At 29.4% G+C, this 20,407-nt stretch overlaps 1 protein-coding gene across 6 annotated transcripts in view; it reads right to left on the bottom strand.

Annotated features, from left to right (window-relative positions):
* LOC148280789 (uncharacterized) overlaps nt 1-20,407 on the bottom strand; it is a 66,845-nt gene that overhangs the window by 13,031 nt on the left and 33,407 nt on the right. For all 6 annotated transcript variants that reach the window (XM_088227793.1, XM_088227796.1, XM_088227791.1 and 3 more), the window contains 2 exons: nt 11,361-11,512; nt 4,983-5,163 (listed from right to left, as the gene is read on the bottom strand). In XM_088227793.1, the coding sequence (XP_088083919.1) occupies nt 4,983-5,163; nt 11,361-11,512 (333 nt within the window). The remainder of the gene's footprint in view (nt 1-4,982; nt 5,164-11,360; nt 11,513-20,407) is intronic.

Here is a 20,407-nt window from a genome sequence, read left to right on the forward strand (position 1 = left end):
CTGGCATTCTGTCATATCTGTCTACCCCTACGGGGAAACGGCGTGATGATTTACTTGTTTTTTTTTTAACATGAAATATCGCTTTTAAAGGGGGATTTACAAGGCGTTTTACTTCGTCCCTTGTCTGGCATCTAAAGCGTAAGACTTAATACCGTATTTCAGGTAACAAACATATGATCAAGATATCCTGTATTGGCGAGATATCCTGTATGGCGTTTAAAAGCGGAGCCTATCAGGGGCGAATGGTGTATAGAAGCGATTATGCGCAGCTTACCGTTATATTTGTCACTTTATTTACAAAAAAATTAACAAATAATTAACATTTATTTAAAATCACTTCCGCCGTTTGTATTTTTATCCTCGTTTAAATATAAATTTTAATAAAGCGCGCCCAGCGCCTAGCCGATTATTCCAGCTTATTTTTTCATACAAATAAGTATACTATATTTTGAATGTATTAACCCCAGTGCGGGTTTTTTCTCCTAGATTAAACTTGCAGATTACACAAATTATTTGAAGATTTTTGATTTAGAAAACATATTTCAAACGTTGTTTCTTAAGGACTATTTTTTTTGAGATGGTACTTTTGACATAAAATCATAATTACTTTCATGCGTCATATTGCAGGACATATAGCGCTCCACGCGGCCGTTTTTAGCACTACTAATTACTAGAACAATTCGGCCAGTTGACATTTTAATTGAATACCTAATATCAACTGAATTCATAGTGGTATTTTTTTATTTAATTTTGATGAATTATATATTAAAGTAATGGATAATACATCTATATAATATATTATATCACGAAATTACATCGTTTGAGTTGATTTCATGGATGAGAGTTGTTGTATCGCACAGAACCACAGAAAAATATTAATTTATAGTATGTATTACTTACATTTTAGTATGTACCTTCTATGTAGGTACAAATGTTTTTTTTTATAGCTTACCTGTAAATAAAATCACCATTCACCACTAAGTCTTTTGGATCATCGAGTGCAAAAGAGGATGATGAAGATAATCAAAAAAATATGTGGAGAAAAGTACGAATAAAGAAATGTATAAATATCAAAGTACTTTTTTTCTAATGTCTATCATTTTGAGTGTCTTAATAATTCAAATATGACGATGAATAATAAATGTCCACCTCGTTAGCAGATAATTTATTTAAGTATTTCAGTGCAATATTTCAGTTGACATAACTTTGACATTTCCTCGTACGACACGCAACTAAACCATTTTCTAAATTGCTGAGCAAGACCATTGATAATTTCGCTAGTTTCTGCAATTTGTCTTCAAGTTACACAATAAAAACATGTACATATATTATATAAAAAAAGTTATTACGAGTTTACTTACTTCACATAAATTATATGGGTAACATGTAATAAATCTACATGTCAGTAAATATTATGCAATTTGTGCATAATTTTTTTTTTTTTTCCAGTAAAACGATTAAATAGTGCATAGCGAATTTAACCATAAAACAAACGTATTTAAAAATATATACTTATTTATTTTATTCACAATATATTGATGTAATATTGTATGAGGCACTAATCCTAAATACGTAAAACCAAAGTCCTATGCGAGTTGGGACGAATATGTGCATAAAGCTAGGGTTTCCTAGGACAGCGGTGCCCGTATTTTAACGGCCGTAGTGAACGGTGATGCAGTGGACAGTCGTCGTAAAGGTGATTAGAGAGTGGTTTCCTAGGAAAACGGTGTTAAATGGTGTTGATAACACCGTTTTCCTAGAAAGCCACACTCTATTCACCTTTACGACGGCTGTCCACTGCATCACCGTTCACTACGGCCGTTAAAATACGGGCACCGCTGTCCTAGGAAACCCTAGCTTAACACTTTAACAATATACGAGTACGAATCACCATATACACGGTGACTGGAACTGAACCCATCATAGCAAATTTGCATTTAGAGGAGGTAATTTGCTTATAATTATTGAACCTAACTTTTCTAAGCTAAAGTTTTAGAGTTTGGAAGATAAGTCAATTTTTAAACTTTATTAAGATTTTTCCAAAATTTGACCTTTAAGCATTCAGAACATTTTTTTTTCTTCATTATTTTAGTATTTTTTTATTTTTTGTTGGTAGGCGTAAAAAAATGTGATTTAAATACGTCGGAACTTCCCTCAACCTAGGGTTAAAAAATAAGATATAACGCTTTTAAAAAAAAGTTGACGATCTAGAAAATTAACTTAGAGTATAATGAATAATCAAAACACCGTAGTTTTTTTTTTATTTCAGGTTGAATTTGATCGTAGTTTTTTTTAAAAGTTTTTTTTCCAGTTCACTTCCAGTCACCTGTGTATTTTACAGAATAAAAACATGATCCGATAAGCGTTAAACATCCAGCAATAAATAAATGAACCAGCCAATGATAGGTCACAAACCCTATAGACGCCAAGAATGTCATATTACCTCCTCAAAATTACCGTGTGTCTCTGTTGTAATATGTTGAATACAATTTATTCAAAGTGCGCTTAAAATTTTTTGATTGTTTTCTTAAATTATCACTAGATAATTTTCTTCAAATTTAAGATGCTTATGCCCATATTCAGAAACAAAACTCTAGACGAGGGTAGTACTTTATGAACTACTAGTAGCTCAATCACAAATAACTATCGACATGCTTTAAAACATGCTAAACATTTGAGCGATCACAATGAACAATAACGAACATGCTTAAGTAATCGCAGTCATAAGTCAACGCGTGTGTAATCTCTCAGTCAACGATCGTGTCGGTTTATTTTTTGTATTCGTCGTAAATAAATACAGCTCACAGGCAAAACATCAACGTTTACTTTAAAAAATAATTCACTATATTGCATTTTCAAAATAGTATGGAGCATCTAATACAAAAAAATTAAAATTAAATTACAATTACTATGAAGACTACTTTTTGTGACTTTTTTGCCAACCACCAGCTAAATGCAATAAATCATTTATAAATTAATAAAAATAGTAGTTTTAGAATATTTTTTTATATTTGCGCCGGTGAAATACAAATATGTGATTGCGTGGCAGGATTATACGTCGTGAAACTTAAATATTTTGACATTTAATATTAGGTGTTCACGGATGTTTCATTGTGATCGCGAATACGATAAACAACCACGGTGAGAAATTGTTATCACGTCGCTTATTAGCACGTCGATAGTTATTTGTGGTTGAGCGACAGGTTTCCTTCTTTTGTTCTGACTGCTTCACTGCTAGTTCATGTCTGACAGGAAGCAGATCTAGGAAATATAATCCGACTATGCGACAGTAACCCGTCATTAATGACGTCAAATGTAAAACCTTCCTCGAGTCAATAAATCCGACATTCCTCATTAACACCCTCTAATAATTATGTCAACGTGTTTCAAAGGTGTCATTTAAAAAAAATTAACATTCAATTAAATAATAACGTTAATGCATTACTTATACTAAAGTCATTATTCAGCACTCCGGAAAACTAAGTAATTATGCTTAAATGTAAATTGTACATAGTACTTACATTTACATCGAGATTACATGATCGTAATTAAAATAATTAGCTAGTGAAATTCGCACGAAATTGCATTAATTTAGATTCCAAAAATAACGCGCGTAATCGAAATTGATGTTTTATATTCAAATACGATTATAACTTTTAAAAACGAACATTTCGAGATATCTGACTCAAAATATTTTTGAATTAACCATTTGGTATAAGAAAAAGTATGAAAATTTAAAAGTATTTTCAGGCGTTGGGGTTGATTAGTTGGTGAGCGAAGGGAATATGGAAGTCAAGGCATTTATAAGGCTTATGATATGTCATTTAATTTATTGTACTTGATAAAATAATTTATACGTAGATTGACTCTTCACTGCTCAATTTTTGTAATTCTAGCTGAACATATATATTCATGTGTTTTTTTTATATATTTTATTTTTAAACATTTATTTTTATATTTTAGGTTTGTTGACATTACGTTTGATCGGGATAAAAGTGAATTAATACAAGGATATAAGAAAAAGAAAGTTTAAAAAAACTTTTTGTGAACATATTTTCTAATATTGAAAGTTACGAAAACAATCATTTAAAAACTACAAAGAAATCACAATTTATCACGTTTCCGACAGAACTTGTGCAACTTTCAAATTTCATCAAAACAATTTTACCCTGGTGGCGATTTTTGAATTAAAATATAAAAGTAGGCTATATAGTATAGGCTGGTATATATACAATATAATACACTTGCTGCTGAGTGATAAAAATGATTGAAATCACTTATACACTGCGATTATCCGCAAGTAGCAGTCTAAATTGAGCAGTGTAAGGTTAATCTGCCATACAAAATATTGTGTTATTTGTTTTAGTAAGAGTTTTGGAATAATTTTTTTTCGTTTAGATAACGAATGCATTTGGAATATTCTAAACACATTATAATAATTGAGTATTTTATTGTATAATATAGCACATTATGCGGGTACATGCCTGTACATTAAAAGTAAAAATAAATCTATTCGTTTAAACAATATGAAAGGATATAATAATAATGACATGCAAAATATTGTGCTTCCAAAATCGTTTATTTTTTTTCAATAACTGAATAAATTTTGTAATCAGGAAGGGTGAAATTTCAATAATTACTGAAAAAAAATCTACGAGATATTTTATTAAATTATTTTTTAAATATTGACTAGTTCAAATTCGTAATTTCACGTCAATGAAAAACCTCTTCGAAAAAGAAAAATGGAAGTTATTGGCTGGTTCAATTGGTTATTTTACGCAGTGTGTAAAAATCACCAATCAGCCCATGTTCTAATAATTTCAATATTTCTTTAATCTGCTGAAACGAAATGTGTGTCATTCTTTATAACTCTATACGGGGTTAAATTTTTATTCGATCTATACTTATTTGGAGCTAAAATTTTTAATGGTGAATTTTTTTGGTTGACTTTAATAAATTTAATAAATTTAAATTTAAATTACCACAGGAGGCGGTCCATATTCATATCCAACATGTTCATCGTGACCTTTGGAAGATCCTCCAGCGAGCAGGCTGGAGGCTGCAGCCGAAGCTTGTCCAAAAGCTCCGATCTTCCCTGCTACCCCTGAAGTCAACTTCTGTACAACCGTTCCAAGAATGTCTCCAGATCCTGATCTTTTCGTCCTTTAAACAAAAAAAACGAATGCTAGTAATATTTTGTGATCTAAACATTGTGGGAGAGAACACAAATAAGAGATATGATTTGATATAATAAAAAATAAACTTTTCACGGCCTATCAGATACATATTCATTATTCTGGTTATTTGTACCAAATTTTTACCAAACAATCTTAGAAATGGCACTACTAAAAGTGACAAGGGCAAAATAAGAGACTAGCTATTCAATCAAGAGTTTATGTGTTAATAAAATTGAATATTTAAAAATATAGATATATATATATATATATATATATAATGCAGGAATATAAATCTATAATATTGACATGGATATTTATATATGTGTATAGTGTATATATATGTTCATACATATGTATGTGTATGTGTATATATGTGTGAATGAATATGCATGTGTGCATGTACAGGTAAAGATATAGATATGAATAAAGATATGGATATATATATAGATAAAGAGATAGATATAGATATAAATACAGATATAGATATGTAAAGAAATAATGTTTTTTTTTAACAAAAGGCTGTTTGCTTATTAATTATGTAAACACTTCTGTTATAAATTTTGGTATTTCGGTTTAGTATTTATTTTTTATCTTAGAATTGCGACATCACAAACTTATTTTTTGCTTTTTTTTGCATTTTTGTAAATATTATTTTAAAACACAATTTTTTTTTTCGCTCCTTATATTTAAGTTAGTAGTAATTTTAATTATACAACTATGTAGTGTTATCATATATTTTCAAGTCAATAATCTTTACCGACAAGCCATATTAATTGGCTTGGTGAGTCCTGTAAAAAGAAAATGATTTTAAATAATAAATAAAAAAATAAATAATTTTTTTTTGGCAAATCAGAAATCTTTAAAAAACTTTTAAAAACCGTCTAAACAGCCACAAAGAATACAGTGAGAGTAAAGAAATAGTTATTTTTTAAATGCCGTCTAAACTACAATAAAAATATGGCTAGAGTAAATAACTAGTTGAATTGTAAAAATTGTCTCAATTGTAATAAAGAACACATTCAATGAGAGCAAAAGACAAGTTGAATTGTAAAAATTGTCTTAACTGCCATAAAAAGATGGGCAAACGTAAAGGAGATAAAGAGTTCTAAATAAAAAATAAAAATGAAAATAAAAAATAATATTAATAGATAAATTAGAGAAAAACGTAAATTGTGAAACAACACGTATTTCGGATAACAAGTAGTTACCTATAGTTGAAAACGTAGCTTTTTTATGATAAAGGTATGTAAATAAATGTATTTTATCAATTTATTCACAAATAATAAAATACTAAAATTAAAAATCGTTTAGAAAAATTCATCTCCAAAGCTTCGATGGACATTTTTTCTCTTCTGAATCTGTTTTGCTGGCTAGGTAGGCTGGTAGGTTGAAATCATGAAAGCAAAAAACTGAGTGAAAATAATTTTAAACAAATATATGTATTATAATCGTTGCGTATTTGTCAAAACCGTTTGTTTTATTTTACTTTTTGCGCAATATATACAGTCCTTTTTACGAAAATAAACTAATTTTATACCTGAGAACAACTTTTTTGAGCAACTTTTCATAAATAATGATATTGTATCGAACGCTTTTTTTTATATATATTTTTTATTTATACAAATACATATATTACAAAAAATAATAACGTATGTGGCCATAGCCCTGGGTTAAGTTGAAATACAATATAATGGAAAGTGGAAGCATGCATATTATTAAACGATACCAAAGATAAAACATATTCTATATTTTGGTAAACATCACAATCAATCGTAAACATCACAATCAAAGTAGCAATCGCCTGAATGGAATATTTATTTTCTAAATCTTCCAGGTTACAAATCCAAATATGCATTTTTTTCACATCCAATTAAGTTTTCTTCTAAACAGTATCACCAGGACAAGTATCCGATTCACCAACTTCAGAGATCTCATTTCTATCTTGGGGTTTCTTGGGCACAGAATTTGAGTGCCTTTATTACATGGTGTTATTTTATTTAGCATTTCTGCAGCTTCTAGTTGTGTAAGAAGATTGATGCTCGTCAAGCCGGTTATATTTAGAGTATATGATTATATTAGTAAAAAATTACATAAAATTGCATTCAAATGAATGGCAGAAATGAAAATTAAAAAAAATAGTTCAAAATAAAACTGTAATTCAAAATTATACTTTATTACTAAAATCAATAAATAATTTTTATTTTTTATTTTTTTTATTTTTTTCTTTTATTCAGGAAACATACAGTACAGTTACAAAGTTTAATATTTTACACAATTGGACTTAATTCTAATGGACCAGTTTAGTTTCCATATAAAAAAGCAATTAAATGTAAGGTTAATTATGAAAGTATAAAAAAAAGAAGGAAAAAGAAAAAAAAAATGAAAGTTGTTTAAAAATTAAAATTTAAGTGAAAAAAATATATTTTAAGGTTTGTAGTTTGTAGTAAGTATTTACAAATGGAAATAAAATTAAAAATGAAGAAAATTTGTAAGAGTAATTAAGAATTAAGAATGGAAATAAAGAATGAAAAACATGCTCAGATGTAAAAATAAAATAAAATAGTAAAAACATTTTTTTTTTAAAAAGGAAACACATAAAACACATATTTATTTTAAGGGATTCAAAGAAACAATGAGAAGAGTCTTTAAGTGAAATATAAGACAGTAAATTTAAATTTAGGTCAATTTAAAAAACATCTTCAAAATTAATGACACATTATAGTAAGAGCAGCAATATATTGATTTTATTAACATATATAATATAAGTAATTGAAAGTAGTTTAAAAGTATAAAAACATGCCAATGGCAGCAGAGAAAAAATAAAAAATAAAGTAGGAATAACAAGTATAACATAAATGTTCATCATTCGACAGAAAGAAATCTATAAAATGCACTTTGCGATTTAGAGCTGACCCTTGGTTATTAAATAGTCCCCCCACTTTCCCATCTGAGACATTGTTCCAATCCATGTACATAAAACTTTTTTTTTTAAAAGAGTGTTTGACACATTTCTAGTCATGCGGTTACAAGAATAGATCCCAGCAGAATGCTCGCACGAGGTTTTCCTGCAATTAAATTTTTTTAATACTATAACACGTACAAATTTTGCTCAGAGGAATTTCTCTTTTATGGCCCCAAAAGTGTTCAATGTCCTGGTTAGACATATTAAGTTCTCCAAAACGAAAGCCATTTTCAGAAAAAGTGTACAAGTTTGGATTTGGTCTAAGAGAAGAGACCATTGCAGGAGACTGCTGCCAGTTATTGCATAGATTTATATACTATAAGGCGTGTTGTCCAGATGTTTATTGAAATATTTGTTCATGTAATAATTTTGAATTTTTATTTTTACTATTGTTTTTTAGTAATGTACATGCTTACACTTTCCATTATGTTGTATCCCAACTCAACACAGGGCTTTTGGCCTCATTAAGTTTGGGATACGTTTTTATTATTTTTTTGTAATATATTTGTGTGAATAAATAAAAATAAAGTCTTATTAGAGAATATTTCTGACTATTTCTGACTGAATATTTCTGACTAAGTCCGCTAATTTTCACAAGATTCGAAATCTCGCAACTCGGCGTACCATGTAGGATATGAGCTTTCTCTACAAAATTGTTAATAACGTAATTGATAGCCCAGAAATTGTTAGAGGCATTTCATATCAAGTGCCTGTCCGTAGAACTCGTCAATCTGTACTCTTCGACATTCCTAATTCAATGACTAATTATTTGAAAAATAGCACTCTTCGAAGAATACAGATTACCCATAATGACAGTTTTAGTGACATCAACATATTACATTTATTTATTTATTAACGGACATTGTCCATGTATACAATTTAAAAGGTTTAAATATTACAATAAAAGAATAGTTTAAAACATTTAAAAAAAAAAAAAAAAAGAAAGAAGCATTGACAAACATAAGGGACATTGTAAATACCATATTTTTATCAGATCTGTTAAAGACATTTTAAATTTATCTTCTGCTTGACTTTTAACTCTAAATTTGACTTTTAATTTTATCTTTCAATTTTAACTTTTTAATTTTATCTTTCATTTTCAACTTTAAAATTTTAATTCTTTATTTTAACTTTTCATTTTAACTTTTAATAAAAAAAAAAAAACTTTAATTTCAAACTATTTACGAAGCAGAGAGAGAGAGGGAGGAAATTAGAGTTGGAGCCATACAATGTCTTCTCCCTTTTATGTACTTTTTATTTAATATACATCTTTTAACTTTTTTAGAATTCAATTATTTTTTCCCTCTCCTCCTGCATTCATAATAAATTTCTGTGAAATCTGTAATTGGTCTTACTTTATTTAATTGTTCTTTTGTACATTGTTTTATATAAAGACTGTATGATTTCCTTTATAAATAAATAAATTTCTGATTACGACATCATTACCACAGAATTTAACTTTATTTATCCAATCAAATAGTAACAAATAGTCTTAGAATTATTACAACGAATTGTCGCCACACTGAACAAAGAAGATCAAACCACATCTGTAGACTTTCCAAACCACAAAGTGAGGACTATCGCCGGTACGATTATTGTATAATGCATAGACAATAATACAGAGTGATGATTCTTGCACTTAGAAAGGTAAAGCGTTATTCACCGCTGGGTATTTAGTTTATTGTTATGCGTGGCTTTGAAGAAAATGCCAGAAAAAAGTAAACAGACGAATCAAAGGTTGATTTTTATCTTTTTATCCGAATTTTAAATATCTAAATGGTGACGGGCTTGTAACCAAGAAGATATCTTTTAACTGAACAATGAATTGAATTCTTCATTCAAGTAAAAATCCAATTTTCTTACCTGGATTATACAATTTACGTAGTTGCATTCTTCGACAAATAAATAATTAATCGTGTTATTAAATAAATATAAGACAACTATGTTTTCAACAACTTATTTTTTATTTTTTCTACCGACCAGTTTCAAAGCTACGCAAGCTTCTTTATAAAGGTATAATTAACTAATGAATTTTATTTTATTTAATTTTTACTGTGTTCACTAAATATTAAATCGAAACATACGGAAAATCGTAAAAAAATTACAAGGATGAAGTCTCTAAATGTAATAAATCAGGCACACACCAATTAAATGTTAGTGTTTGCAATTCAATCTGCTTACTTTGGAAAAACTAATAGAAACTATAAAATCAAAGTAAAAGAACACTAGCTGTCTTTATAATAATTATTTTTCAGAATTTGAAAATCATTTGATATAAAATAATCATGATTTTTATAAAGACACTGGATTCAAAATTATTCATGTTGAAAACATAATATTAAAATTGGACAACTGGAAATCTTAAAAAAATAATAAAGCGACTAACAATTAGAAGAAAAAAATAACCAAATAAATAATATTGTTTAGTTTTTAAGATTGTATTCATCTAACTTCACATCTCCTATCTTTACAGGAACAACATGACAAAAAGACTTGACTTCTTAGCTCCATATGTATCTATGTAATCTTTTGTAATCACTGTTAAAATAAAATATGATAATATTAATTTGTTAATTATACCTTGATAAAGAGACTTAAATAGTTTTAAAACCAATCGGAAAAAAAATAAGCGGTTGAAAAAAAATTGTTTTATATTTATTTTATTACAATGAATACCAACAAAGTGCTTCAAACATTAATTTTAAATTATAGAATAAATATTCTAGTTTTGCTGTAAGTCTTTAGTAATAGCGATATTCATGTCCAGTATTTACAGTCAGGATTTTTTTAATAAAACGTTAAAATACTTGATGTTTATTGTTGACATTTCTCGATAAAACTCCATAGTTAATGATTTCGATAAAGTTATAAATAAAGTTATCAACGAAACTTCTTCGTTAGGTTTGACTTTTTTATTATTTTGACCAACGAGCGCTTTCGCCTGAGTAGGCATCTTCAAGACTGGTGAATTGTTTACAACATTTTTTTAATTTGTCGCTGACACCATCATTATGCTTTTACAGTTTATCAGGGCTTATTACATTATAAGCGCTTTTATACACAAATTGGTAAAAAAACTAAATTTGGCTGAAGCAAATTAGCATGGAGGAATAGTTGAGTGACGTGTGAATAAAGAAGCTTAAACCAAATATATTACAATTCTCATTACGATAGATTTTTCTAGTAAAAATTACCCTTTGATCAATTTAGTGAAAAAATACCTGATGATTTCTTCAGCTGCTAATCCTCCCGCTAATTCATCCAGCTGCACCGGAGTCATCCTGGATATTCTTTCTAGGTCCAAAACAGGATTGTATATGTTTTGTGTCCTGCAGGAAACCGCTCCAACCAAAAACACTACACAAAGCGCCAACTGCAAGAAACAAAATATTTTCTCAGTACAAATATTTTTTATGTATATTTGAGTAATAAAAAATTGTCAGTTGTGCAAAAGAGTTCGGTTATACACGTATAATCGAAAAATAAACGAAGGGTCAAAAAGAAGAAGGGAAAAAATAAAGGTAAACTGAAAAAAGCGATCAGATTTTTCCTGGAATCCTGAGCCTCAAACAAACGAGATTTACGACTGCTTTCCTCACTTGGTTTGGTTGTAGAGGGTCTGAGAGGTTGATGATAGCTGATCAATGGCAAACACAAGTTCTTGTTCAAGTTGTTATTTTTATTATTTTTTCAAGTTTTTAATTAGTTTTTATTACGTTACCACTTTTAAAAATACTTTATTGCTAAAATTTCAACTCCATTTGCTCGGGGTCTAGTTAAAGTATTTTTTAATAATAAAAAAAAAAGATTTATCGCTATTTTTATTTTTAATCCATTTTTTGCATTGTCGGCAGTGGGTGCTTATAACTAAGATATTATTTATATAAATATTATTATCTATCAATTCTTTAACGTTTTAAAATCTTATTAAAATTATAAAAAAATCATGTACAAGAATTTAAAGCAAAAGCAGTCTAAATAAAAAAATATATTTTAGTAAAAATTCCACAGATCAGTTAGTTGTTTATTTTTACGCCTTGACTAAGGAACTGTTGGGATCTGATATCGAATAGCATCAATATTAAATTTCATCAGCGATTTTATAAAAAAATTGCCAATATTTAAAAAAAGTTTGTTTTTTTTGTAAAAATGGTGGTACTGGTTTTTAGAAGAGGTATACCGAATATGGCATACGTCCCTAATATGAGATGATGGCGTTTCTCAAAAATTGAACAAAAGTGCCCACTATAATTCAACGTACCCTCTGGATGCCAGACGCACTACAAGCGCTAGAGACAGTGATAACGTTTTTGTCCGTTTTTGATTTAATATTTACTTCGGTTTCACACGATAATTCTTAAATATTTTTTCTATACGAAATAATCTATCTTTTGCCAATCAACAATATAAGAGTCTTAATTATTTTCTCATATCAATTTGTTTTTTCTGTGAATATATTTGTTTGTATTGATCCTGTTCCTAATATGGGATATCTGGGCAATCATTATATGAAAAACAGTCTGAAATGAGAAACATTGTTTTAAATATGGAATTCTAGTAGAAATAAATTTTTTTATATTTTACTGGTTTTATCCAGGTCCCTGAATCCTTATAAAACAGCACTGGAAGGATTGCAGAAGGAAAGTAACATTTTAAAAAAAAGCACGAAATTAAAGGCATGGAGTGAATCCACTGCAAAGCATGTTGTGATTAGTGCCATATTGAGTTTTTAAGATCCTTTAATATTGATTTTTTTATGTGATTATAGAATGCAAAGTTAAAAAATCTGAGTATCTAAAATTAGGAGCACTTTTTAGAAAAACAATTTTTTTCTGTAGTTTTACTTTTAGTTTAAAATAATAACATTTGTATGTTTTTTTATAATATTTCAATGAAATTTTCGTGTAATGTGTAATTCTTTATAAACTATTTTAATTATAATATTTAAGATTTTTTTAAAATTTTCAATTCAATATTTAGTAAATCTCGTCTACTCGTTATATTTATTCATGATTAATAAATTAATATTTCTGTAAAATAAATATGGATTTTGAAATCTTATTTCTTAATTATTAATGTAAATCTAGTATCTATAATACATTAATACTAAAAATAAGTCATAAAATAAAAATGTAATCTTAACACGACGTGTTTAATAAAATAGTCATGTACGTAATTCATAAAATTATGTAACAAATTAAATTTACTTAAAATTTTGCAACACCGAATCCTCGGGCGGGTCTTTATTGGAACGAGATCAAGATGGTGTAATTATTATAATTTGTCTTACATCATTTGAGACTACTGACCTGCATTTTAAATTAACAAGTTCTTGAAAAATTAATAATATATGTATGCGGATCACGGACAAGAATTTCTTGTTTTTTTTTTTTTTTTTATAAAAAGAAATATTTGCGTTCTTATGATTTACCCAAATATTTAATTTTGAGGGCCATTCTCAACGAGTTGTAAATAACTCACTATTAGAAAATGGAATCAAGTTGGGGTAGAGTGGGATTCGAACCACGGACCTTTGGTCTGTGAGTCCGAGACACTAGCCACGGGACCACAACCCGACTTGTTAATATTGAACACGTGTGAAACCATGTGGGAGAGTAAAATTGATTTATTATAGACTATTTTGCATCGTCACTACCGACCACTTAAGCAGTGTTGAAAACGAATGCAAAAATTTACGGAAAACTAAAATTAAAGAAAGTGGTCAATCCGGGGACCATAAAATACTAAAGGGTTAAACAATACTCATATTTTATGTTGACCTACCTGGGCCTCAATTATGATGGGAAGATAAAGACGTCATACCTTCACTTTGACGGGATAGTTGAAGATAAATTCTGTCTGGCGATTACGAAGATACTCTACCGGCCCCCCACTTTCAATTTTGGGTACGTAAACCCTACTCATATAGTAAATAAATTAGTGTGATATTTTTATTTAGTCGGCCTCGTGGCGTCAGCGCGTCAGTCTACTATGCAAGAGGTCTCGGGTTCGATTCCCGACATGGTTGATATGTAATTTAAACTTAAAAGGTATATTTTTTGGTCCTTGAACTGGTACCTGAAGCGTAAGACTTATCACCTTACCTTCACGTAACACAATTGATCAAGAAATGCTGCAATTGGTGTACCAATCTTGTGCCCTGTGCACCATTAGATGCGAAAAGGGAACGGTGATGATGATGATGATAATGATTATAAGAACCCCAAGAGTTTAGTGAAAACGCATTTTAAAATTGATCGTGTAGTATCAATATAACGTTAATAATATAGAGTTTAAAAAGTTTATAGTCATGACAAACTCTAAGGCGTCCCCTTTCTAAAGTCAACAGTGCATTAAATATCAACTTACATAAATACAAGACGACATATGAGTGTATACATCATTACTGCTGATTTAAATCTGCACAAATAAATAATATATGTATAATATTATATATTATTTAATAAAAAGCACTTTATTAACTTGGTTACGTAATAAAACGAGAATGAAAGGGAAATTTTTTAGAAAAATACATCCATAATTTAGCGATATTTTATGCATACAATTATTTTAATGTTTTATCAGCCGACTTTTACAGAATATTGTTGAGGTAACGTTATTTAATAATCCACCGTTATTGCCGTTGATTTTTTTCTTCGATCGATTATCTTGATATTTATAGTTACATAGACACTTAGAGTAATATAACGCCATTGGTTAATAGTCGCCCATACGTACAAAAAAAAATTATGATTATCAACCAGTGGCAAACGGTGATTTTTTTTACAGGTAATCTACAAAAAAATATCTTTCATATTTGTTCCTACGTAATATATGTACCTACATAATATATAAGTAAAACATAAACTTCGAGATAAACGAAGCATTGTTCTTATTTTAGTTCTACCTGGCTTTCTGATTTTACCTGTCGTACTGTACGTTTTTTGGTGATATTTCGACTCAGTTTCTTTTCACGATTATTCGATACGTAACGTTAAATTATTCCAAATAACTTTCCGATTGGATTGGCCACATATTGCACCAAAATATCGCTTACTTGTAATATCGAATAAAACAGTTCAGAATACGCCATATGAACCATAAAAAACGGATACTAAGGGTGTTTTATTAGTTTGTGGGACAATAGTATTCTTTCATATTTAAGTATTGCATGGTAGAAGAATAATAGGGAATAAATATTTTCTGTTGGTTATCTGAAACCAGTTAAGCAATTCATCTAATAACCAGCAGCTCATCTGTCGCTGGCTGCTACGAAATCGTAAAAATTTGGCCCTTTGGGTGTCAGATAATCGGTCCTTTGGCTCTCTGCACAAAGTTCTACGGGCTAAATCTTAGGGACAGTTTTACTAATTTTTATAATTACTACTCGCGATAAATATCTTTTAGTGTATCTGAAATTGGTTAATCCAAATAAGAACGTTTTTTTATTCGAAAAAGATCACTTTTTTACACTAAAATTTTAAATGTTATAAGGTTTATGAAATACAATCCATTAAAATTTTTTTTTTTTTGTTACTTATTAATAACATAAAAAAAATTTTGAATTTGAAATTTTGATTTCCCGCAAAAACAGTCATTCGATTGGCCAAGCCCCTAATACGCCACGATTCATGGTTATTTGTTCCTGACAATTCAAATTTGGATAGAACATTGTCACAAATCTTAAGGTCATAACTATCAAGGCCAAACATGTCACGCTTTTTTGTGTCGTATTTTTAAAATTTTCTTTTTTAAATTAATGTATGAAAACATTTATCTACGATATCCATATTAATTTTGAAAATACAATTAATTATTATAATTCCAATACATATGTTATTATCGGGTTTTGTAGTATGTGATATTTCCTTATTATGATACCTTTATCTAACTCCATAGGAACACATTTCCAACTCAGCCCGTTTTTCAAATATTTCAAAAAAAAAGTTTTGTGGGTTCCCGCTCGTTAAATCGATTTTTCAGAAAATTCATTCGAGTATAGAGCTGGATTACGTAAATAAAGTTGAAATTGTTTTTTGTGCAGTAAAACTAACAGCATTAATCCAACGTAACATATTATCCAGCAGGGTAAATAAATCGAAATATTATAGTCCTTAAAATATAGCTTGATTAGAATGACAGCTGTCAAACTAATTTCATTAGTGATGGGAAATTACTGATCCCTGATCAAATCGATTTTATCAGTTATTTCATGCAATCATAAAACTCTTTTTCCAAAAAATGAAATAAAAAACAAGTCTATTATAGTGTAATTAAGACAATTATTCACCAAAAAATTAGACACTTATACTTTTTTCATGAACAACATCAAATGAATTATGTTTTTATTCGATCAATTTCCATTGATCAATTGGTGGTCCCATCTCTAACGTTTTTGCAAAATGATGTTACCTTGTAAAAACGTCGTTAATAATTAGGTTTATTTAGTTTTTTAAGTTTAAAAGCTGATTTTATATATTATATGTTGATTTGTGTCAAGCATTGTAATAAAATGTTTAATTAATACGCCAGATACGAATGATTTTTCGTGTTTCAATATAAATAACTACTTTGACGTTACTACAAAGTTATGTCGTCACTTTTTCTTACAAATGTCATTCTAATTAAGCTATATTTTAAGGACTATAGTTGCGAATGTGTAAAGACATTTTCTCAGTTTTTCATTCCTAATAATTGCAATACATCAATAAAATTTTCACAAACCTGTTTTACATTTTTATTAATTGACTGATTAATTTTTATGATTGAAGAAATGACACCGAAATAACCGACCTAAGTGATTTAGAAATTTCAATTACTTCTATTATTTTTACGCACCACTTAAACTAAACAAAACCGCACAAAAAGCGCTTCATTGTCCATTTTTTCTAAGCAACCTTGGCAAAGAAATTGAAAGTAAAAAAATAGACAAATACAAAATAAATCGTATTAGTTATGGTCCATGAGAGTAAATAACTAGTGTTTGTACCCATGCCATTATTTATTGTTTGGTTCATTATTAAACGTACTAGCTTGTTAGAAAGAAAAATAGAAAACTCTAGAAAAGGTAAGGTGAATCATTAAACTCAGGTAATTTATAGACCACAAGCGAATTGTGATCAAATGAACATAAAAAATGCCCCATGTTGACAGATACCTAAATTCATCTTGTACTTTTTTATAACTCAACATTACGAACCTCGTGTTTATTACATGGGTCAGAAAACGGTACAAAATCACGCAGTTTCTTGTAAAATAATTATTGTGCCAAATTATCGGCCATTTTATTTGCTTTTTTACACGGGACAATTTCTGTGATTGAAATTTGCTACTTTTTATTTTTGCAGAACACTTTATTGACTTTATTTTCTGCTTTCTTTAATACAATGTTGTACTTATTTTGTTATGCTGTTGATTTCTTGATAAACACAATATAATGAGTAAAAAAGTAAGTGTGAACAGTGTGCAAATATTTTCGACGCCATGACAGATAACGGGCAGTTTCACAATTGATAAAACGAGCTATCCTGTGACGACGCGACTACTGACCAGTAACAATATATTATTCTAGAACAACATAGATCGTGAAACTTCCATGCATTCGCCTACCATACTTAAAGTCCCGGGGTGCTATTCTGAATCTTTTCTCGAGGGTAGAGAAAATTGATTGATTAATTGGTGGTTCTTGACTGCAATATTTCATGTTCCTTGACTGGCATATAAATCGTAAGGCTGATCTTCTTACCTTCATGTAACAGATAATCGATATCAATATTTGGCGTACCAATGCAGTGCTTTTTGCGCCATCTGATGGGGACAGGTAGGATGATGATGACGAAATATTTCGCCATTCATTCTACCTTTTCTGTAGTTAACTTACAATATTTTGAGTTTGTCCAAATGTTTAAGAGAAATCAACATTGAAAGCATCAACCATATACTCGAATCCGATTTATAGACTATATATCTTTCTTCGTTTTCTTTCACTCATTCAAGCAAACAATTTTTTTTTCATTACAAATTGATTTCTATACTACATTTATTCCTTTTTTAACTAAATTCAGTTAGGAAAAGCACGAACCAATATTAACATTCACAACTTTCAATTTCCCTTTCACTTTTCTAAAACTCCCCCTCATCGCTCCAAGGTGAAGTATAAATAAAATAAAAAAATAAATCCATCACCCAGTTCAAACCCCTTTACGTAAACAGTGAAAGAGAACGTTAGTATCTACTCTCTGGAGCACCAGAACGTCCCCAGGTGACACTTAAGGCCAGTCACCGGCAGCGTACCCAAAAGCAGCAGACTTACCGAAAGACTACCGGTTGCAAACCAACCTTTGCCACTCAAACTGTAATTATTGAAGAATTTTACCCCATCAAGCAAATAATTAAAAATCAACAAATGGAAGGATTGAAGAAACATGGATGTTCAAACATGGGCAAAATGGTGAATGTTACACAAGATGTAAAGTGGCCACTTAAACTGGCCAATGACAGATCGTAAACTCTGTAAATTCCTAGACTTTTACATTCCCTTCTCTTAGATGTTCTCCATCCCTATTGTAATTTGTTGATCTGTATGTGGTTTGTTTTAAATATGAGGGCTTAATATTTTACAAAGAATTAAATAAATTTACGTATGTCCATTGTGACATAACAATACTTGGAATAAAAATATTAAAATATAAATCGTATTAGTAATTAAAGTAAGAAAGTGTCTACCGATATAAAAAATATTTTATAATATTTTATTTATGCGAACGTTTATGTACATATAAATATGTAACTAAAAAATAATGCACATTTTAAACGTTTTACGACTTATAATAATTATTGTTTGAATATGTTAATATTTGATTGGGCAGCTACATCATAAGATCATGCAGGCAGGCAGTTTATGTGTCACAAAACAATTAAAATAATACGCTTGCTAAAAAATATATTATTGCCCTTGTGCAATTATAATTTTTGCATTAAGTAAGCGGTTTTTACTTTCGCTTTCACATGTCGTTTGGCCACCTTCGTAAAAGTCAATAGCCTTAAACTTAAAAAGAATGCTATCACTGTAGTTTGTTTTGACCGCACCTTGAGATTCCAAGTTCAAACCAATGTAGAGTCAATGTAATCAAAAGCGGAGTGAACACTTTCACTCATTTTTTTTATCTTTAGATGTTTTTTGGACATATCATTATTATTACGAAGCCTATTGAATAACTATTATGGTAGTCACATACCAAAACCGTAACATTGTTTAATGTAATAGTTGTATTGAATGAAGAAGAAATAATTAACTTTCTAACTTTCTTTACAATAAATATTTTATATTTTTGGCAAAATGTAAGTAATATATTAACATTCTCAACTAGTAGAAAAAAAAATATTAGTGAAATTACCATTATTTTGGCAATTTCAATTGTTTCATTATAATCTATTCGTTTTTATCTGATTCACAAATAATTTGTGAATTGATGTTTGTCACATGACGCGAAATCAGCCGTTCTCAATGGGGTCCTGGTGGTGATCTTTGGGTATGAAAGCGATGCATGGATTGAAAAAATAAGCATAAAAGTAGGCTGAATGCTATCGATCTATCAGGTGAATGTGTGTTTAAACTATGCACGATAGCTGCACAAATGTCGAGATATGTGAATTATATTACACCAAGATAAGCATTAGCGACAAAATCAAGAAATGAGTTCTTCGTTGGTTCGGACATGTATAGCGAATGGACGGCCAAAATACGGTTAAAATAATGACGATGCGAATGTTGATGGATGCAGAAATAGAGGAAGAAGGAAAGAAATGGCATGACCAAATTCAAAAAATACTTGAAGATGGACAATGAACATGCGCGCGTGCGTGAGATGTTTGTAGTGGAATCGAGATCGGTATGCAATGACAGAGTGATATGGTAAAACGGCATGACGGTTTGTTTATATTCGTTTTAAATAAAAACAAATAATTTGTCCACCCTAGTTGCCTAGCAGTTAGCACGTTTACTTACAATGCATGGAGGGAAGGGAAAGTGGATTAGATTCCCGACAAAGTTGATATAAAATGGTCTTGAAAAAAGTTTTTAGATTGGCATGGAAGAGTAAGACTGATAATCTCGCCTTTATGTTAAAAACGATCAAGATACCCGTTGATTAGATTGCCAATGTAAAAGGTCCTCTATTATTTTACTTGACTCTCATATTACTCTGTATTCATTGCAATATCTTGAAATCATTTTTTTAAAATAGCATTTCTTTTTATTATTTCTTAT

Source organism: Micrasema longulum, unplaced genomic scaffold (genome assembly GCF_059751315.1).
Source record: "Micrasema longulum isolate JH-2025_06_02 unplaced genomic scaffold, ASM5975131v1 h1tg000540l, whole genome shotgun sequence".
NCBI lineage: Eukaryota > Metazoa > Arthropoda > Insecta > Trichoptera > Brachycentridae > Micrasema > Micrasema longulum.